Genomic DNA, 22,878 nt, shown 5'->3' with positions numbered 1-22,878 from the left:
CTGAAAGCTACAAAAGCTGAGCCAATACCAGTGCAGGAAAGAAACCGCTTTAAAAAAAAATTACTTACTCCTGCCTTAGCCTGATTTAAATGGTTGTTCTAGGTTGTGCAAAGAAATGTACCCTTAGTATGCTGAAAGTTGGCCAAGTGTTGGCCAAAAGATAGACATGGAAAATTTCAAAATAGCAGAATTTGCTCCCAAGTGAAAATGAAACATCAAGATTTTTTAAAAGATGACTTTTTTCCCCTCTAGATGTGAGGGGGGAAAACTGATATCAGAAAAAATTACTTTGCTTTGATCAACCATGAGACAAACAGCATGACCAATTTTATTTTGGAAAGAAATTTTTTTCTTTGTAGAGACTTTGAATACCAGTCAGATCAGATTCTCATCTGATGTAAACTGGCATTATTTCATTGGTACAATATGATTTATACCAACTGAAGATCTGACCTCAAGTTTTCATTGGGGGGGGGGTAAGGGAATTTATTGATATATTATATAAACCCCTAATAAAGATGTGGGGTTTGCTTACCATGAAAATCTTAATACCCCTAAATATTGCAGCGTTAAAGAGATTGATGTAAGAAAGTGGTAAAGGACAAAATTACTATAGTTGCAACTCCTGAAATACGAATAAAGCAAACCCATTTTGATCAGAAATTAACTAGGTCAGAACACCACAACTCTGCAGTTAAACTGAAAGCATGCTGTTGGTTCTATAATTAATAATAAATCCACACTGAAGTCTATTGTAATATTTTGTTTTCCATTTTCTATTTGTTTTTATATGCATTTGTAATACTTTGGAACACAGTTCAAAACCAGTCATTTGACCAAGTTTTATACGTATTTTTCCAGGGTGCAGATCTCTGTGGCAACTATGTTTCAACATACCAATATAATATACTTTTACATCAAAGAAAGATGGATGGATACTGTAAGAATATATTAATTATATATGGAGAAGATAGTCAAATATTAGGAAAGGACTCAAAACTGTCTAATTTAAAGAAGATTTATTTCAGTGCAGTCAGTTTGCTAAGATGGGAACGTCGGTCATTAATATCTGGTACACAGGAGAATTTCCATATTATCAAAATATGTTTTTACCTATCAGCATAGCTTGGAGTAGCCATATCCCCTGTTATTTTCATGACAGGAATCTCCCAAGATGTAAAGGCCAGGATATGGAATGGTTTCCTTTCTAATTGTTAATAAAGCTAACCAAAGAATAAATGTTGTAAGAAAAGGGAAACTAATTTCCATGAGCTCTAAGGCATTGCAGACATCAGCAGCATATAATGTTTCAGGATTAACTAAGTGTTTAGTCCATTGTAAGGAATACATAAACATTTTCTTTTGAGTGTATGTATAATTAGTTTGTGATTTACATTCTAATGTATAGAATGTAAATCACAAACTAATAGTCTGCTAATACTACCATTATTTAAAGCCATGTTAGTATAGTCGTAGTAAACTCTCTTTACCAGTGTCTTATAACTAGTGTGTTAAAATAAGTATGCTTACAGTTATCTAAGTATCACTGGGTGTACTCTGATTTGTTCTATTAAGAGTAATGAAGCCCGGAAGTAATGAAACATGCAGGAGTTTTTGTTATGATAGTTATAAAATTGTTATAAAGTTTGCTACTTGTGAATGCTGCATTTTTAGGTGTTTATATTGCAATGTAATTGCTTGCCTTTTTTTTTGTATTTTCCAGTTTCTTATTTCAGAAGCACATCATTTGCTTGTGCTTTGGCTTTCCATCACCACCTGCATTAAAATGTTACTAGAATGAATTTAGGATACTGCACTCAAAAAGATGTTGGGGCAGATGACTACCTCAATTCATGTTACTAGGTACTTGCATACCCTTGGTGAAATCCTATTCTGGCTGAAGCATAGGCCTGTAATATACCCTGTATAGCCATCTGAATTTTAAGGGTTAACCAAAGAACAAAACAGACAGAGAAGCTCTTTATTGTTACTGCAAATCAAAGTGTAATATTAGGCAGGAGAGTTACTACTGATGTGGAAAGTTCAGTATCTGCCTTCTGGTAGGTGGATGAGAGTGCATGTCCTAGGATTTTAAACTCCCATAGGTTAACTCACAATATAAATGACACTATGGGGTACAAAATATGATATTACTGGGCTAGTGTTACATTTTTTATAATTTCTATGAGACACTCAGACCTTTTTTTGCCTTCACATTTTATTAAGTGACTTTTTAAAGTATTTTGTTTTTGTCTTTCTCTGGATGCGCTGCCAATATCTTCTAGAAGTACGAAGGTCAGTGAAAAAAAAATTAAGTAGTGTAAATGTCCAGTTTTACCATGAACAACAAGACCACACAGACTGTTTACTACAACAGTAGAAAGAAAAGGAGTACTTGTGGCACCTTAGAGACTAACCAATTTATTTGAGCATGAGCTTTCGTGAGCTACAGCTCACTTCATCAGTAGAGTATGTCTAGATCACATGGGAATAAAAATTTTGGCAGATGGGGTCACACTAGTGCTTGCACCTTTGCTGATCCAATGGCAGCAATACTGGGTTTTAGTTCTGGTCACCCCATCTCAAAAAAGATATATTAGAATTTGAAAAGGTACAGAGAAGGGCAACACAAATGATGGAATATGCCAAAGAAAGCCTAGAACGATGGGTTAGGGGTAGAATCTCCTCTTAATCAGCCAAATCCTGCAATCTTTTTATCAGTTTACTCTGCCAAAACTCCCTCTGAAATTTTGCCTAAGTAAGAACTGAAAATTTGTGCCCAACATGTGTGTGTGACTTAGTAAAGCGAACTGCTTGCACACATCAATGACAGAATATATGAAGTGAGCACAATATTTTTAAAATAAACCATGCCACTTGAGTTATTTTTGACAAAAGTGCTTCTAACATTTTTGAGCCTTTTGGATGTGGATCAAGGAAGATGGATAGTTCTGATTTTTAAAACAGACAATACCCAGTCACTTAGACTGAGTTTCAACTTGAGGTTTGGATTATTTTACTGAGTGTTAGATTGAGCTTTGCATTCCTCCAAATGTGAAACCCAAAGTGAGATTCAAGGAATGCAAATCCTTAGTGCATGACACCAGGAAAAAAATTCCTTGTTAATGGAATAGAATGCCACCACAGCCCCAGTTGGCTATCGTGGGTAAGAAGGGAGGGCTGTCACACCAGCATCATAGCTGCACAACTGGCCAAGATTCATACAACTCAAGAATATAACTTAATTGTGCATATTGTGTGCAGATGGCATTTAGATTTCTTTGTAGGAAAACAGATAACTTAAAACTTGCTGCTGAGATGTCCCAGGCTTGAACTCAAGCCTGGGAGTTCCTAAATAGCTGTGGCCACATCCTGGCCTTCACCCAATATCTGCTGAAACCTGCTAGGCTGAGAAGCTAGTAGGACTATAGCCTCAGCCAAGGGACTAACCATGGGAGCCCTGATTGGAGGATCACCGGCACTGCCGATTGGTCCAGCTATGCTATTTAAGCCAGAAGGAAGCACAAGAGTTTGTCTGAGCAACAAGGTGATCTCCTGTTGTAGCTGCATTGGACTCTGCTTGTGCTGGCTTCCTGCACCCAACCCAGTTCCTGATTTCTTCCTCAACCCTTCGTTAGCTCCTGTTCCCACTGTGCTCCTGCTCCATGCTCGATCCTTGCCTCTTCTCCAGTTCCTGCCCTTATGTGTTGCCTCCAATCATCAGTTACCAGTCCTAGCTCTGACTCCGGCCTCCGACTTCTGACCCCGACTCTTGCTTGACCCTTGGCTCTGCCATTTTGTATCTGACCCTCAGCTTTGATTCCTGGTTCTGACTGGCTTGACCCCGGCTCTGGTAATTAACAGTTGACTCTGGTGCTGACCCTTGGCTTTGTTCCCCAACCTGGATGCCTGCTCCACTCACTGGATCTGGCTCCTGCTCGGATTACTAGGCCAGACCACCTACACCCCAGTCCATAACAGCCGCTAACACTACTTTATTTTCCACTGTCTAAGAAGATACATGTACACTTAAGGGTATGTCTACATTGCAATTCAACACCTGTGGCTGGCCTGTGTCAGCTGACTTGGGTTTGTGGGGTTTGGGCTAAGGGACTGTTTTACTGCAGTGTAGATATTTGGGCTCGCGCTGGAGCCTGGGCTCTGTGACCCCACAAGGGATTTGAAATATATCCCAGGATTAAGCCTCAGTGTTTTTCAGTAGTAGTCACATTGGAAGGTTTCAAACTGCTCTGAGTTACCTCTATTACTTAGTTACAGTTACCACATTAACTCAGAGCAGCATTTGACCCTGTATTTCTTAACACAAAACTAAGGACAAATGAAATGTTAGTATAACAAATCATCAAATTCCATTACTTCTACTGTGTCAAACCAGATTCATATTTATTTAGTCAAATTTCTAAAATATGCCCATAAGTACACTAAGACAATTAAAATAGTCCAGTGCCAAAAAAGATCTTCCCCATCCATATTCTCCCAGACCTGACTGCATATCATCTCCAAACACATCAGCCTTGCAGCAAAATATGGAGTATAGCTTTGGGCCAAAGATCTAATTATTGCATCAAAATATTTTCCAGCAGAGACAGGAGTATTTGCAAAACATACAGAATTTTATAAAAATTGTAAGTAATGTGAAATTTATCAAAAAAGTAAGGCAGCCAAATTTGGGTGCACGTGGGGATACGCTTTTCGAGCAAAAGAGAGAGTGGTGCTCCTGTGTCCAAGTAAAATATTACCCTACATTAAACGCAAGTTTATTTATTTATAGTGATTACTTATCCCTCCCCATTGGAGTGCTGGTGACAAAGTTTCCATGAAATAGTATTTCAAAGAAATACTTTCTATTGCTCAAAACTGTGCTTATTTCACTCTAGGTATTATATCCCTTTGTCTAAAGTTGGGCCCAATGTCCTCCTTTATATATTCCTGGCAGGGGCGCTGGAATAGGGGGGCCAAGGGATAATGGCCCTCCCACTTTTGAAAGTGGACGGGTGACTTTTCATTATGGGCCCGACCCCCTGCCCCTCCTCTTCTGCCCAAGTCCTCTCCCCCTGGCCAGGCCGGAAGCTGGAGCCTGGCCTGAGTAAGAGTGCCCCTGGGGAGCCTGGGCAGCTGTGGGGAGCCCTGGACCCTCCACCTGCCCGGGGTGGGTAGGGCCCGAGAGCAGTCCCTGGCCTGTGTTCCCCGCCCCCCGCCCCTGGCTCCCCACCCAGGGCAGATGGAGGGCCCGCAGTTCCCCACAGCTGCCCAGGTGGCTCTTGCCATGGCCTGGCTCCGGCTCTTTGGCCTCCAAGGCCCCGCCCTCAGGTCATGCCAGAAGCTGGAACCAGGTCAGGTTAAGAGCTGTGTGGGCAGCTGTAGGGAGCTGTGGACCCTCCACCTGTCCTGGACGGGGGAACCAGGGGGTGAGGACATGGGCTGGAGGCTGTTCTAAGGCCTCTCCACCCTGGGCAGGTGGAGGAGGCTGGGCTCCTGGCCCACCTCCAGCTTGGCTGGGGGCAGGGACTTGGGGAAGGAGGAGGGACAGGGCCCCTCCCCACACTTTTAAGAAGAACCTGTTGCCCCTGAAATTCCTGGTACTGGTAAAATGAGTACTATCACCTCACAAAATAGTAGTAGTTTAAAATTCCCCATTCCCCAAAATGTCACACACACTTAAAACCATTCCCCTCAATAACCCATTTACTCCTTAGATTAAGCAAAGGAAACGAGTACATAGATCATTAACCTTTTAGACTGAGAAGGGAATGGTGTTTACAAACTGGTTTGGTTAACTAGATCCCCACTATATATTAGAAATGGGTAAATTCTACAAAGATTGGAACTGTTGGAAGCTGGGATTTTGGTTTGCCCAATTACAGCTAAACACCAATCCAAAGCTGCATTTTGATTCAAAAATCAAATTATACTTGCAGTGCTATCTGTAAACAGAAAAGGAGTACTTGTGGCACCTTAGAGACTAAGGTGCCACAGATACTCCTTTTCTTTTTGTGAATACAGATTAACACGGCTTCTACTCTGAAACCTATCTGTAAACAGTTTCCACTCAGGATTATAACTCCTCCCTTTGTCCTGCAGTTCATCCACTGAGAGAAATAGAAGGATTTTATAAAACAGCATTATAGGAGGGTTCTGCTGCCGCTTTCGGTTTAAGACCTTTTGAATTTGGGGAATCCTTTTATAGGCTTTTCAGTTAAGGAAAGAGAAGTTTCATTTTGTAACTGGGATACTGGGAGTACAGATTGACAAGAAGGTTTAGTCTAATGCCTACTCCAGGGATGCCCCTGTTGAATGTGGTTCAATGGCTTTAATTTAATCAAAACAGCCGTTTTTTTCCCCCCATAAACCTTCCATTACTTCAGAAAGGAGTAAAATGAATGGAATATAATATGAGTGAATCATATTATTAACTATATCTCCTATTAAATATAACTACATGGCAGTAACTTTTGACATCCGAATAACTTATTACTTATGAGATCACTTCTTTTACTGAACATCAGATTCTTCTGAAGTGATGATATACAGAGCAATCTGGACCAGAAAGAGAAGTTCTGCTTATTGGATTCCTCAGAGAGTTTAGATATGGGCAAGGAAGAGTGCAGCTTAATAATGCCTGAATCATGCAGACTAACAGTAAAAAATAATAAACTTATTCTCTCACTGCTAACGATGTTTTAGGTAAAGCCCCAGAGCTTCTCCAACACCTCCACTACACTAAAACTCAGAGTAGCTGGCCATTCTGTGCAGCACTCTCCAGTCTGAGCTGCTGAGTGCTAATTAGTCACTTCACTTCAGTGTAAGATGATAGGAAGAGGTGGGCAGTGAGGAAAAGAGTCTGAATTCAAAGCCTGCCATTTTGCTTTTCGGGTTCCCTTCTATAGTTGTGGATTATTAGTGTTAAACACTCATATTGCATTAGCACCTAAACACTCTTATCAAAATAAGGGCCCCATTGTGAAGTTAGTTGCTATGGTTCCTGCTCCTCTACTTTATTCCAAATGTTGACATGCAGTTTTGTGTGTACTTGGAAAGAACATCCCTCAAAAATCTGTTGCTTAACCATGTACTTCCATTTAAACAAGAACAGGTTTATAAAACAATCTCAATTAGTTTTAAAATAAATTACACTGAAGTAGGGGGAATGCAGATTGCCGAAGACTGCTGGGCTCCTGCACTGTTGAGGATATCCCTGCCTCACTGATGCAGACACAGGGGCAAAATGAGAAGAGACACATGGATGGATTTTAAGTGGCAAGCTGCAACTTTTATTAAACACTCACACAAGGGAGGGGCAAACCCATCACACATACTCTCCAACACCAGGCATTTAATTAGTTCTAGGAGGAGTTTAAAGGGCTCCTTACCAGACAACGCATAACTCAGAGTAGGCTCTCCTCAGCCTATGCCCCAGGACTCTCTGAGTCCTACCCCCTATGCAAAGGGGACATAGGTTGCAGAATGGTGAGGACCTCAGCCCATGAGAGCCACAAGGTCTCACCCTTTCCCATGAGCCCAAAGCCCATCATCAAAATCCCAGGTCTTCTACCTCTGGGAACTGTTTATTTCACCCTTTTAAACTCCTTTGAAACTGGCCGCAAGTTGTTACAAACAACTCAGCCAAGTACCTCAGTTAGGTACCAAGCACATTCCTGCTTAACTTACTGGGGTTTGAAGGTGCCACAAGAAAGGTGAAAAATTCCCTGGTCCTCTGCCAATTGGCTCATAGAAGAAAAAATTCCTTCCTGACCCCCAAATGGATGCTAGGATACACCTGCAACATCTGTCAGGCTGGATTCCCATTCCTAGTTCAGGGTAGGTTGGGCAGAATGGAACTGAAAGAGGCTCCACATGGACCCCCATTCCCAGGTTAAATCCTAGGAGCTGGGGAACGCTGGCCAACAGGTGCCAGAGTCTTCAAGAAGGAAAAGAGCTACCTAAAGTCCCTCAGTGAATGTCTCCCTACCTCACTGCTGGAACTGTTCCCTGTCACCAACAGCCACACTGAGTTCCCCCATGTGTTGAAGCATGGGGGGGGGGGGGAGAGGGAGGAAGGAGGGCATTTTGCCAGGAAGCTTTTTGTTTAGGTTTTTTCCCCATTTCTTCCTTAGAAAACTTCTAATATGAGCTCAGGTTCCACATGCCCACCTACAAGTATTCCAGCTGCTTGTACAGCTAAGGCTCTGCTTGTTTACTGAAATATTATCTGCAGAATAAAGGAAACTGTAGAGGATTACTATCAGAATTACAGTATGCATTTTTCATGATTGAAAGAGGGACTTGAGGAGCACAGATGTCATAGTGATGAGTTAGTATAAAAACCAGATACGTAGATTTGAATCGTTTCTAGCAGCTTAAAAGGGAAGTATTTATCCCTGTGCTTTGCAGTGCACAAACAACAAAACAGAGTACAGAATCTAACTCCTGTGGGTTTCTGTAAGCAATAAATAAAAGTAATTTTAAGTTTTCACTGCTGATCACTAAAAACTTCCATTTGGAAAGAATAGTTACATTTTTGATGTAGAGTTTCATTTACAGAAAATGGGTTACTTTAACTGAGATTTCATGTCAAACTTCCTTCTATAGGTCTCATAAGGTGAAGATCTTTGCCACATCAACACCACAAAAAATATAAGAGATTCTTCAAACACAATCACCAGAGCAGTCATCAACAGCACAGACCCACCGTACCGGCAGTCACCCAAATAATTTATAGAAAACTGACAGGAATAGCACAGAAGGAAATGTCTTGGGCCAGATGCTCTTCTGTGGCTGAACTCCAGTCAGCATGGTGTGTGCATAGATACAGAAGGGAGTGCCATGAGTGAGCTGGCTCTGGGTCTCTGATTCTGAGGGCTAGTCCCACTCAGGCTCTGTTGAGGGTTAGAGTAGCTGAGGTGCTGCTCTAACTTACACTATTGGTGTAGGGTACTTCACAAAATCTAAATCTTTGGATAATAGCCATAGTAGAGCTTTACTACTTTCTTGTTCCCCATGCTGGGTAAGGATAAAGGTGCACAGCTGGTCCCGAAGCCACCTTGGCCAGCTGTTGAACATGGGGAGTTTTTTTGGGCCACTGGAATTCCCAGATAAACATTTGTGACCAGAACCTGGCTCATTTGCTTCACTTTTACTTTTGGAGATGGTGCGCCAGGTTCCCAGATGTTTCCCTCTCTCCTGCTAGAAACCAGGAATAGAATGAGGGCAGGGTTAATGTACAGCTCCATAGCTCCTAAGAAAAAGTGGTTTTGCATATGCTTTCTGTTAATAGCTGTGCAATGGAATAGGTCCACAGGTGTCAGTGAAGTTAGCCTGATTTACACGTTACTGAGAGTAGAATTTGACTCCAAGTACAAAAGTTGAACTATGATGATTTGCTTTAGATACTGATATATGTTACAGAAACATTTTCAAAAGTATAAGTGCAAGTACACTCATTCCTAGAAGTACAATGACTATTTTAGTTTCACTCTCACACTTCAATAGCTATTTAACGCAGCTGATTCATACTTGCTCCATAGGCAAGATCCTGCCTGTTTGATGTACTGTATGTGACCTGTGTGACAATTTATAGTCTGCAGAATCTGAATATTTAATTTAAAAACAAAACCAAACCCTCACCTGGCTGGTTGTGAAGAAAACTCTTCAGACATGAACTCAGTCTTCCTGAGTCTGCAGGCAACCTGACATAATAAATCTGGCTCCTTAACAAGCTCCAGTGCAGGGGTGGGGCCAAGGGTGGGAGGGTACATATGAGGAGTGGGAGTCTTTGTACTGTACTTCACTATGAAGGTTTTGGGCTGCTACAGACTGCAAAGAGCCCCATAGTTGCCCCTTTGGGAAGGTGTTGTAAATTAGAGCATGTCCTGGCTGCTCCAATTTATGGAGAGGCCTGTCTTGGTATCCAGAGCAGCCCAAAGTCTTGAAGACATAAAGGTGTTTCATAGCCACCTCTGTCTCTCCTGGAATATACCTTCTAGTCTGTGCTTCCAGGACAGCAGCACACCTTGGTCTCTAAGCAAACTTCATTGACAATAGCAGGAGCTTCTCTGTGCATGGTGGGGAGGATGTAGTCATAAGTGTATACCCTAGTACATTAGACATAATTAAAAATACAATCTACCCTTCTGACAGAGACTGTTTGACACCCCTGATCCAATCTATGTAATCTAGCTACTGTGTTATTCTGGATGATAATTAGACAGACCTGGTGCAGTTCTATTACTTTTTCTATTACTATTTCACTTGTCAGGCTTAATGAATGAGAGTTTGGGCAATCTTGCTAACTGGCACATCATGGAAATCAAACTTTCTTAAAGCAAGCATTTGAAAAGCTAATGTGACTGATACACTTTAAAGTGACCTCTTAGGCCCTATATCCTTTCCCTGTCATTTAGACAAACAGAAAATAGAATTTATTTCGTTAGTCATGGCTACAGCTTCTTGTCCCTTACTAAATCCTTTCTCGGGAAAAATCTCCCATAGGATTTCTATTGGAGCAAAAAAGGCAAAATTTGGCTCTTATTTTGCAATTCTTTAAAAAAAATAACTTGCAATAAAATGTTGCATAAAAAGGATACAGGTTAAAGTGACACAAGCAGGAAAAATGTAATGAAATCTGTGGTTCATAATGCTGCAGCTACATCCCTTCTTACTAATTTTCACAGTCTATAAAATTCTGGAAAGCATCAGATGTTTGGGGGATGCTATCTGAATCGTCCAATCTTTTAAAGTAGATGGATTTATTGCAGCTATATAAATGTGATTTCTGCCTTAACTTGTGTATTGATAAGCTAGATGGAACATGTGACATCCTCTTGTCAGAGAGCCCAATTCCTTTCTTCATTTGTAGAATTTTGGTGTCACAATTTTGGCAATTGTGGGATATTGCTAGAAAATCCTGCCCCGTCCACAAAAGGTGCCCCGTTGGGCACAAATGCATTGGAGAGTTTTTTCCAACCAACAACATTTGCAGGATCTTGCAGCATGAAAACTACTAGAAGAGCAAAACTGGCCTTTTGTGTACGAATATGCACTAACATTTGGGATATCTGCCTAAGCAGAGACTGTTAATGCACAAAATTATTTTTTCCTAGTGCATGGTTCCTAACATTAACAGGCATAAAAACTGCTCATGCATTCTTCTCAATCTTTCATAGCTCAGCGGTGCTGTAAAATGCTTCTGTTCGTTTTAATTCAGTGAGTAAAAGTTTTGTTGTGTTTCGTACTAAGGGAATTGCATGTGCTATTAGAAAGCACCCAACAGCCATCTGGCAGAGGCAACTCACTGCATGACAATCCCACAAAAAGAAAGGGTTAAGAAGTTTCATCTTTAGCAAAGCTGTCAAGGCTCTCACAAAGTGGGATAAAACAGAATACCTTTTCCAAATACCTCTCTCTCCCCTCATCTACCCACCTACCTCACTGAGGTTAATGTAGAGGAGAGAGAGAATCCAGTATCAAGTCCTAAAAAGCTTTACTTTCAGCTCTTCGCTTTCATAAGTGTCTACATTAATTAAAACTTCATTTTCAATCTAAATGAGGTATTATTTTAAAATGATAAAAACACTAAATATTTTTCATTTGGGCAATAATGAGTAAAGAGGAGTGCATTTCCAACCAATTCACATCGATTTGTTGGAGAAGATGAGGCTCTTAGGCTTTGTCTTTGGCTCTTCACTCGGCCTTTTCCAGGTAATGTTCAACCCTGGAAGCCATTTAGCTATTTCTAAACCTTTCTTCCCATCAGTGTCTTTACCTCCTGCCAAGCCCTTTTTTAAAATTTTTATTAAAGGGGTTGGTGAACCTTGTGGAATTCAAGATTTTGAAACTTTGCCAATCTGGTTTTGGGAGCTTGCTGAACTATTCTGAATTTATGAGATTCCTGCCCCCCCATCCTCTCCACCCCACAATTTAATTCCATTTGTGATTGTGGTGATTGCTGGGTTTTTTAGCCAAGTAATTACATTTTAAATTTTCCATTGTAAGTGACGCTTCAATTATGTATTAAGGAAACACTAAATCTCTCCCCATGCACAAAAAGGGTATGATTTTTGGGTTACCACAAGTCCTGAGTAACAGGAGGCACATACTTGCACTGCTCCAGGGATGGGACCAGCAGCAGTCATAATTTGGTCCATGATTCTTCTCTTGCTCCAAAGGGTAAAAATCTGTGCTAGATCTTTACCAAGTGCATATTACTTCCCCTTCCACTCTATTTTTACTTGTCTGGCTTCTGAGTTGACTTCTACAACTCTTCATCCCTGCCTGCCTATTTCCCCAGTCATCTGCACAGGTTGGAGAGTAGTGATCCTATAGAGGCTACATTCTTTACCATGCTGTTTCCCACAATGCAGTTGGGCAATCCAAGGGAGTAAAGGGACATATCTTAGAAACCTCCCTTCCTAGCATGGCTGCATATTGTGAGTCATGATCTTGTCCTATGTATAAAATTAGACTGGCAGAAGTGGAGCCCATCTATTATTTATTCATTAGATTGTCCCTCTAGTCTTTATTATTGTCATCATCATCCCTTCAGTACTGCTTTTTCACTCTGCCTACTCTCTGCTCCATTTTTCACCCCTCCCCACTTTTTTATGCCATCTCTTCTAAGTGGAATGCAAATTCAACAGTTTGCATGTCAGAGCCTAACTTTCAAACTCACACCATCCAGTTCAGTTTAAAATGAGGCAAAACGTGTTTGCTCAGGGTATTGTTTCTCTAAAATTCATGAGGCAGAATTTATTCTCTTTTGTCACACTCAGAAGTTTTGTCTTTTGCTTTAGGACCACTGTTTTATAGCAATCCAGTTTAGACGTCTGTAGAGGTTGAAAAGTCGTTAGAGGTTGAAATATCTACCTATTTTTTTTTGCCTTGCCACACTATTATTTGCTTTGTCTAATACATCATGTCCTTGCACTAAACGAAATCAAATACCCTTTTGGGAGCTGGGGCTTAATTCTGAGAGCTATCTTAATTCTGGCTGGTTGTTAGGGAGACTTGTTTTTTGGTTGGCACACTCCCCTAAAGATTTATGCAAATTAAATTGGAATCACACTTTTCCTTAAATGATGATTTTCCACCCTGTTCCTACTAAGATTCTGATTGTGCACTTTATATTTTTTCATTCTACATATTGAAAGGGAGACGTCAACACATATCAAGTTGCAGTGGGGAAGGTCTAGGTTGGATATTTGGAAAAACTATTTCACGAGAAGGGTGGTGAAGTACTGGAATTGGGTTACCTAGGGAGGTGGTGGAATCTCCTTCCGTAGAGGTTTTTAAGGCCTGGCTTGACAAAGCCCTGGCTGGGATGATTTAGCTGGGCTTGGTCTTGCTTTGAGCCGGGGGTTGGACTAGATGACTTTCTGAGGTCTCTTCCAACCCTAATCTTCTATGATTTTAAAGTAAAGCATTGAACTAATAGTTTATTTGCTGCAACACTAACTTTTAAAAGCTCTTTCTCCTTATGGTATTGGAATTAAGAAATTGCAGAGATGTAGGTGTATCCATCCTATCAAGATGGATACACCTTGCTAACAGGTGCTCAGCCCACAAGCACATAGTTAATACATAGTATTTCTCTCACTCATGTAAATATTATCACATCCTCAACCAAAACTTTTTCAACATGCTTTGCATATCCTCTAATAATTCAGTTCAGAAACCTCAGCATCACACAACACCTTTATATACTTAATAAGAACAGCTCTGGGGGAGGGGGGGAAATAATAATTTCTTACTACAAGCCACAAACTTTGATTAAAAAATGAGAGGATATTCAATTACCGCTTGACTTAAAGCTGCATTTTCCATGCTGGTAAATACTGATGGTGTAGTATTTTTCTGGACTTCTCACGAAACATATTTGTTATCATCTCCTTGTTTCACCAATTATTTAAACCCTTCTTACCTATGAACAGATTCCACTCAGTGTCCAAATCGGCCTGATTTGCTAGGCAGCCCTTCATTACGTTGAGGCAGTAGTTGTTGCAAGGTTTCACAGTGGGAAGTCCTCTGCAGTAAGGGCAGTATAACATCTTCATTAGTGCACGGATGCACCCTGGGTTTGGACTGACCTGTGGAGTTTAAGGGTGGTAGAAATGAAAAAGGAGGAAGTAAATTTCCTATCCCATGAGATACTATGTACCTGAGATGCTCCTCAGGCAGTAGATGCAGAAAGGACAGTTTGTGACAGGAGCTTAACCCTTACTAACACCCTCCTGTGTGACTAATCAATTACTGCCAATTATCTTAATTTGGCCGACATCAATGATTTCCAAGAACATAGATGTCAACATTCCCATTTTGACGTCAGTGTAATTCAGCCCCAGATCTCCTGCACAGCGTCTACATGAACATAAAGAAAAACAAAGGAAAAATCCAAAGAATAAGCGGGAAGGTAAGGGAAAGATTCCAACAGGAAGGGAGGCATGTTCAAATTTGTTAAGGTGTAAATGGGATATCAGAAGGTCTTTTCAGAACTACATTGCTGTCTTCAAATACCACTTTAATTCCCAAACTCAGATTTTTTTTGGCATTATCTCAAGTAACCAAAAAGAGAGTTTGGAAGGGCAGTTGTGACCCTAAGAGAAGCCAGTGCCAGAAGGCAAGGCACTCCGTGGTATCTAGCAGTGAGTCTCAGCTGACCTGACTAGCTCAGTGAACCCCAACTCAACTGATGTTAGGATATTTATTTAAAAGGTGTCTTTTAATAGATCATTGGAAAACTAGTAATTCACTGATCATTAACATTCTTGTGTGATTCATGTACTGTTAACATATAAAGAATTACAAATATGTGCTGAAAAAGGTGTTTGGCAGGTAGGGCTTCAGGTGCCCTGCCCTAGACAAAGGGATGTCATTCTGCCTGCTTGAATGTCTCTCCAATGTAAATTGAGCGAGGAGAGACAATGGAAGTATATTTACATAAAAGGTAAAAACAAGCCATCAACTAGCAACTGGGAGGGGACTGTAAAAATTAACATGGCATCAGCTCTCTGGTGGACACAGCAAGCTGAGCCCCCAAGGAGGGCTTCCTGACTTTGAAAACAAAGATAAACTTTGAGGATAAAAGCAGAGAAATATCATAATAATCCTTCACCTGAGAAGCCAAAGAACCCAAGCGCTTTGGCTCTGTGTTGGATCCTGGCTAAGGACTGACCAGCCATGCTGGAATTTCTTACCAAGCACTGTGGTAAGAAAACTACTTTTGAACAAAAGACTCTAGTTTGTAAAGTTAGGTTTCAGTCGTGGAAGTGTATTGTTACTTTTGTTTGTTTGTAACCATTTCTATCCCAATTCCTCTACCTGGTATCACTTAAATATCTGTTCTTTGTTAAGAAACTTAATCTTGTTTTATTACACAACCACCTCAGTGCAGTATTTCAAACTGAGGAGTAAAATCCTCAGCCAAACTAACTGGCTGGTGCTGTGCACTGTCTCTTTCAATGAGCAGCAAACTTGATAAGGTTCTGTGAGTGCTACAGTGAGCGGGACCGAGCACTGCAGAGGAGACTGTTTTGGGAAGACTCAGGTCTGGAAGGGCTGTTGGCATCACACTGCAAGGAGTAAGCAGGCTGGTGGAAGCCAGGGCGAGGTCACTGAGCTGTGAGCAGGCTGCTGGTGTCAGGGCTCTGAGCCAAAGTCACGCAGCACAGAACCACCCAAGGTTCCAGGCCAGGCAGTGACAACCACTTGTGGTCTGAAAGAAACGTCCACTGCATCACAACGGCACAGCATCCTCTTGATGTAACTTCATGAATGTACCTGACATAACACAGTAGGATTATTTATATTGGGCCTTATCCAAAACTCATTGAAATAACTTGAAAGAATTCCATTGATTTCAATGAACTTTGGATCAGACCCATTGCTACCAGAGGTGATTGTCTAAATTAAGTAATGTTTCTTTGCTATATATACACACTATTAATTACTAATTTGCACGGGAAGTGGATGTTAGTTGTTTGTTGAGGATGAAAGAGAAGATGCAGAAATGTATTTTGAAAGAAGATTTGCGCACAATATCTAAATAACCATGAGACCTTATTTTTGAAATCCCCACCCTCCTATTTCCCTGACTGGTGCTTTTGTTTTGTTCTACATTATATCTGCCATTAAAACGTAAACTCTTCAAGGCAGGCACTATGTCTACCTCTATTATTCAGAAAGTGCTTAGCACATTTTGGGAACTATTACAATAAAAAAAGAATAATGATTCCTTGTCACAATGGATTAAAACATATATTTCCCCATGCAATGGTGACCAGCACTGGGACATGGCAGAAATCCATGCTGCTCTCTGCTTTTCAGAATTTTGAAGAGAGCACAGTAATGAACTTTCAAATATTAAAACCATAGAAAGTCTGATTTTCTCTTATCCCTGATGTTAAAACACTGATTTTTGAAGGACTGCTGAGTGTATGTTTAAATGAGACTTTTACATGACACTTTTACATTAATAGGGTTCTGCTAAAAATCATAGTAGATGCTGCTGATTATGCTCAAAGGTGTCTTTTCAATCATTTAACTTTATTTTTAATTTTTAGTCCTCCAAACCTAGCAAGAGCACTAATCCCCAGTGAGGGGTCTGTTCAGAGTAAGTTTCAACTGTTTTGGCTATAATTCCCCCCACACACACTGTAGATAAACTTTTATGGTTCCTCTATGGTCATGAAAAATGGTTGAGGGAATTTTGCTCAAACTTTCTAAAATCTGAGAGACAGACCAAACATGGAAAAGTTCATTTTAGAAAACAACTTTTTCAGAAATGTGATGAGCATGTGAAATCAGGCACTTATCTTTGGAAACTAAATAAACAGCCATAAATAATTTGCTTGCCACTGGCCATCTCTACTTTATGTATTTTCAAAGCTCTCTTCTTCATCCTCATCTTCAAAAACAGACTCTCCCATGTGGTAATTCTTGTCTGCAGACCAGTTTCAGTCAACAAAAGATCATTCTTTCCATTCAGAATTATTTAAAACCCTCAATGGGCTTTTGGGAGCTATTGGATTTTTCCTTTACCAGTCCTGTTGTAACTGATGTTGATGGAGAAGGAGGTAGAGGGGATTTTTAAAATAATTTATTTTAATTGACCCTAAGCCAAAGAAGAGAAATTTACATACTTTTAGGTTTAGAAATAACTCTCAAAAGCTACTTGTAAATATAAATACCAACTATAAAATATTTAACAGATGCACAAGTGCACCTTAAGTTGATGACTATGGTCTGGAATGACCTGCTTATGGCACATGTGCTTAGATTGCTGCTGAGCAATGCACTTAGTTGCAGTTTGGGTACTCCAGAGAACAAAGCAAATTTGCATATTTTGTCATTTAAGCTTTTAATTTTTTAAATACAATTTTTTAAAAATCCCCTACCTGGTCACCTTTTCCTTGCTGATACACAACACAGCATTAGAAGGGTCCTCCGAGGAGGTTGCCCACTTGCCTTAGCTGTGAAAGGTTAGGAGGGCACCAGATTTTGTATCAGACCTGTGTCTATAGTAGCCTTTGGTTGCTGGCAGCAAAGAAAAGTATGTGAAGTTCAGTGCATTATCACAAAAGAGAACTTAATATTTCTGTAAATATGTGATTTTACTGAGAATGTTTTACTGGATCGAAGTCATGAAACTGAAAAGTGCTTCACAATATGCAAAATCTGAAAAACATGCACCTGAAGCATACCTCTTAAGCATGTCAAAATTCAGAGATCATTATCTATGCTGCATAATACCCAGTTAACAGAGAAGAGGATTGTAACAGCAAAATGGTTCTATTACTTCCAGCATTATGAAATAATAGCTCAGCTATTATCATTTTTGGATAAATGCTAATAAAATTTAAATTGGCTTTTACTTTTTATCACTGGTTTGCAATATGCATAGTCTCCAATGGGGATGAATTCTCTGAGTTGAAATTTGATTCCAGTTATTGCTGATTTCTGATAATGGAAAGCAGACTGAAGCGTACATTTCAAAACCTACTTAATTGACACAGATTCGCTAAAATATTTCTGTTTTCACTTATTTATGGATAAGTTGCAAAATAGTAGCCAGATTTCTGGACAGTCCAATTATATGCTTCAATTACACCTTTCTGAAGCTTGCAAGCATTTATGATTGCTATGTTGAAAGTCCCTGTATAATTAGAGCTGGTCAGGAGATTTTTGACAAAACTTTTCCTTGTCAGAAAAATGCTGATTAATTGAAACCAAAACTGTTTGCAGGAACATTCTGGATTCAGTGAAAGTTTCATTGAGAAAGGTCTCTCAGATCCAGAATGGAAATTCAAAAGAGAATGAGAACATCTCAGAATAGCTACTATATTGGTGGTTAGAGGGCTTGCCTAACAGAAGGGGGACCTGGGTTTGAGTTCGTGCTCTGTCTGATAGGGAACAGGGACTTGAACCCAGGTCTCCCACATTGCAGCTAATTGGCCTAACCACTGGGTTAATGGCTATTCTGGAGTGTCGTTGCTCTCATTTTCATTGAAAAATTTACAGAGGTATCAGTTTCATCCCAATGTGGAATGGGAAAACGTTCAGAACTCTCAAAAATATTTGCAATAGGAAAACCAGCTGTATATGTAATATCCAGATTATAGTCTATCAGAAATGGATCAAGGAGGCAGTTGTAAGATTCAAATTTGGATCATGCTCAATACTGGCTTCAGGTTGAAGACTTAATCTGAGCTAGGGTTCAGGTTCTGATTCTTTAGCATCTAAATCATTCTTGTGAGATTTTGGGGCCAAAAAACCCCCAAACTAACCACACCCTCACAAAATGCGTGAAATTTCATCTGTAACCTAATCTGAGAAAGAGAATAGACCCAACCAGTGTTGGGTTGACCAGGATCAAAACCAAACAGCCAACAAATTTATAAATGAAAAAGTTAAGAGTGAAAATTGAACAGTGGGATATACAAGAATAAATATTGTCTTGATTCTGTTTTCTCCTACTCTGTCATTTTACTATATTTATTTAAGACAAAATAATTCAAATTATGACTACAGACAAAACTAGTTTCATTGGGCGATGAGCTCCATCCTGTCATATACAAAAATCAAGCTTCTGTGTGCAGAACCATTTAGTTCTTTGACACCATTGATAAGAAGGTTTTGGTGATACGAGTATGCTACATCCTCATTGGATCTTGACTCTTGGCTCTATTCCATGTTCTCCCAATGGTCCCCTGCAAAACTGTCAGAGTTATGAACATGTGAAAGGGTGCAACTGGAATACTCAGCATTCTGGTGATGCCCATCAGTGCAACTGTTCCTAGGGAGCTTTAATGAGCCCAAGTAAATTAGAGCAGCCTTAACACTCCCCTTAATTATGCTGGGGGCTGGCCTCTAGCTGCGCCCATGATCAGGGAGTCATGTGTGTATTTGCCCTTCCTCTCCTAGTTCTCCTTAAAAATATTGAAAGATGTTATATCTAGCATAGCCCATTTAAATCAATAAGATTTAAGACCTTATTAAGTACCAAATTCTAGTGTAGCTCACAGGATTACACAAATGTAAGTGATCTCAGAATCTGTCACTAGTAAGCATATGACAACTGTAGGACAAGTTAAGCTAGGGATATAAAAGAAGTGCAGTGGTGCACTCTGTAATGGCTGCCTTGCAATAAATATGTGTTTAAGTTATTCCATTGCTATTTGTCTTTATTCTGTTCACCCACTTTTATAAATCATGCTATGATCAGTCAAAACTAATAGATGCTGGAATACAATTTACAGAAGGCATAAAAGTATAATCTGCCAAGAGATCTGGGTTCCAGAACCACAAGATAAACACAGTCAAACCATAAAGGCACTCTCAACTGCATGTATTTATTTAAAAAGCTTGCTGAAAGCTACCTTATCATTAGGGTCTCCATTATACATGGGCTGTCAGCTGCAATGCTGCAACCTCTTTCAAAACCTTTTAAGGGGAAGACAAGTTTCAGTCATGCCAAAACCACAAAGGTATATTACAAGTAGGAGAAGCTTCTTCACCAGTGAAGTAATAACATCACTTTCAATGAAGATGTCATCATGCATATCAATATAGTAATAAACTCCTTGGCACAGGTAATGTGTCTTCTGTGTCCTGTACAGCACCACGCAAGTGACAACTGACAAACATTAGAAGCAAACACAGAGTTAGGGTTGTCAGGCATCAGTTTTTCAACTGGAATGCCTGGTCGAAAAGGGACCCTGGTGGCTCTGGTCAGAACCGCTGACTGGGCTATTAGAAGTCCAGTTGGCAGTGCAGCAGAGGTAAAGCAGGCTCCCTGTCTGCCCTGGCTCCGCGTGGCTCCCAGAAGTGACTGGCAGGTCCCTGCGGCCCCTAGGCACAGGGGCAGCTAGGGAGGCTCTGCGTGCTGACCCCACACTGAGCGCCAGCTCTGCAGCTCCCATTGCCTGGGAACCACAGCCAATGGGAGCTGCGGGGGTGGCACTAGCTGCCTGGTGTGGCAAATGTAGCCACCTTGATGTGCCTCAACCTAGGAGCTGGAGGAAGATGCTGGCTGCTTCTGGGATCCACCTGAGGTGAGTGCCACCTGGAGCCCACATCCCCTCCTGCACCTCAACCCCCTGCCCCAGCTCTGAGCCCCCTTCCACACCCTAAATCCCTCCCGGAGCCTCACCCTCACCCACCCCACCACCTCTTGCTCTAGGCCTGATCCCCCTCCTGCACTCTAAATCCCTCCTGCACCTGAACCCCTCATCCCCAACCCCACCCCAGAGCCCGCACCTGCTCCCACACCCCAATCTCTGCCCCAGCCCAGTGAAAATGAGTGAGTGAGTGAGGGTGGGGGAGAGCGAGTGATGGAATGAGGCGGGGGAGGCGCTCAGAGAAGGGGCAGGGCAACAGTGTTCAGTTTCCTGCAATCAGAAAGTAAGCAACACTACATAGAGCTGTTCACTTTTTAGTGTGCTATTCATTGTGGAACTTATTCTATCACCGCAACAGGCTGAGTTGTCTCCTTATTCCCACTGAACAGTTCCATAGAGCAAACAAATATACATGCATATATCAGGAGTGGCTCACTATTGACTTGCAAATCAAATTTCATCAAATGTGCAGTTTGACGGATACCTGTTCCAACACCTCTATGAACCCTGAGTAAACAAAATTTAAAAAGGAGTAGGCAACAGCTAAAGCAAAAAGAAGTTGAACTTACAATACTTCATAGAACTTACACACAACAGAATTTAAAAAGCAAATGTTTCCATGCTAGAAAAGCTCACAGAATAAAGAGCATAGCTAAGGACCAGCTAACTACTTCCTCTCTCCACAAAGTCCAAATAAGATGGACTTAGGACCAGTGATCCCCTTAGGAACTGGGTGGATACAATAGAGCTCTCTCCACAGACCACAAAGCAGAAGTGAAATTGCTCAACATGGGGGCAGTTTGACTGGTGATTCAGTTCACTCATGGATCCATTGGCCATACGCTGCTCCCTCCCAGGCCATTCCATTACTATGGAGGACGCGCCCAATGAGTTTAATTCTACAGTGCACAGGATGAATAGGCAGTCCCCTACCACCAGTTCCAGTGCCATCAGGGCTCTAGTTGGCTACTGGTGAGCTGTGGGAGAAGGGGCAGGTCACAGATCTTCATGTTGAAAAAGGAAAGCAGCAGTAAAAAAGTAGGTTTCAGAGTAACAGCCGTGTTAGTCTGTATTCGCAAAAAGAAAAGGAGTACTTGTGGCACCTTAGAGACTAACCAATTTGAGCATAAGCTTTCGATGCATCCGATGAAGTGAGCTGTAGCTCACAAAAGCTTATGCTCAAATAAATTGGTTAGTCTCTAAGGTGCCACAAGTAAAAAAGTAAGATTCAATCAACAAAATATTTCCCTAAAACTAGACTAGTTGATAAACAGCTTGGAGCTGTATTAACTTTTAGGGTAAAGTCTTTGGGGGCAGAATGGGAAGAGGGTGTTCTGTGTACTCCTCACTCTCCAACCCCACACTACTCTCCTATCCAATGCAAGGCCTCTCTCACCCCCAACACACCCAGGCCTCACCCCCTTTCCTAATGTGGGCTTGGAGAGCCCCAGTGGAGCTTAAGAAGTGGAGAGAATGCAGTCGTGAAAGTGACTGACCCCCTTCGGCACAGGAAGGATGGGTTCTGCTCACAGAGGGTCCTGCTGCATGTGTCTCCCAGGTGAACGATATGGTCCAGAGTTCCATTTTGTTACTTGCCTGAATCTGCAATGGGCCTGATCCTGAAGTCCTTGCACATCCCAAACTGTCATTGATTCCAGTAAGAGATCTGGGTGTGCAAAGATTGAAGAAAGGATTGACCTCCTCCACATTAATTTAAGTTAACAGGAAAAAAAACACAATTAATATTATTTAATATTTATATTGCAGTAGCACCCAGAGGACCTGACCAGAACTGGGGTCCCATTGTACTCAGTAATGAAACAAACGGGATGTGGAGTTTGTCTACCTCTGAAAAGCCAAACCCTAATCCAGATGTAAAAAGTTCTGCTTCTGCCCATTTCTATGTTACATATCAGACAATAAAATGAAAAATATCAAAGGTCTGGGTTCTCCTTAACTCTGAAACGCATAGGGGCATTAACTTTAAAATCTGTGCCTTTCTGAATTTCAGTGTTCTTGACAGTGCTCTCTCATCCACAACGCAATGCTGACTTCAAATTTTTACAAACTGCTAACTTGAATGATTATGTAATATATTCTCACTCATCTTTGTGCAATAAAACTTTGAGTTAGAATAAGGTGAAACAAAGATGTACAAGACTACCACAATGATTTTAAATATTCTGTGGATGAAAGTCTTTAACTCCACCATTTGAATATCTGTGAGTAACCAAGCAAGCTTGGATAC

At 40.9% G+C, this 22,878-nt stretch overlaps 2 protein-coding genes across 3 annotated transcripts in view; one reads left to right on the top strand and one right to left on the bottom strand.

Moving 5' to 3' along the window:
• The window catches only part of GPC6 (glypican 6), a 1,138,485-nt gene that overhangs the window by 278,735 nt on the left and 836,872 nt on the right, over positions 1-22,878 (bottom strand). For both annotated transcript variants that reach the window (XM_048853256.2, XM_048853266.2), the window contains exon 4: positions 13,937-14,102. In XM_048853256.2, the coding sequence (XP_048709213.1) occupies positions 13,937-14,102 (166 nt within the window). The remainder of the gene's footprint in view (positions 1-13,936; positions 14,103-22,878) is intronic.
• Positions 1-22,878, top strand: part of TGDS (TDP-glucose 4,6-dehydratase) — a 1,159,807-nt gene that overhangs the window by 559,836 nt on the left and 577,093 nt on the right. The gene's annotated exons all lie outside the window — the stretch shown is intronic.

Source organism: Caretta caretta, chromosome 1 (assembly GCF_965140235.1).
Source record: "Caretta caretta isolate rCarCar2 chromosome 1, rCarCar1.hap1, whole genome shotgun sequence".
Classification (NCBI taxonomy): Eukaryota; Metazoa; Chordata; order Testudines; family Cheloniidae; genus Caretta; species Caretta caretta.
The sequence above is the reverse complement of the archived record's forward strand: the minus strand, read 5'-3'. Positions and strand labels throughout refer to the sequence as shown.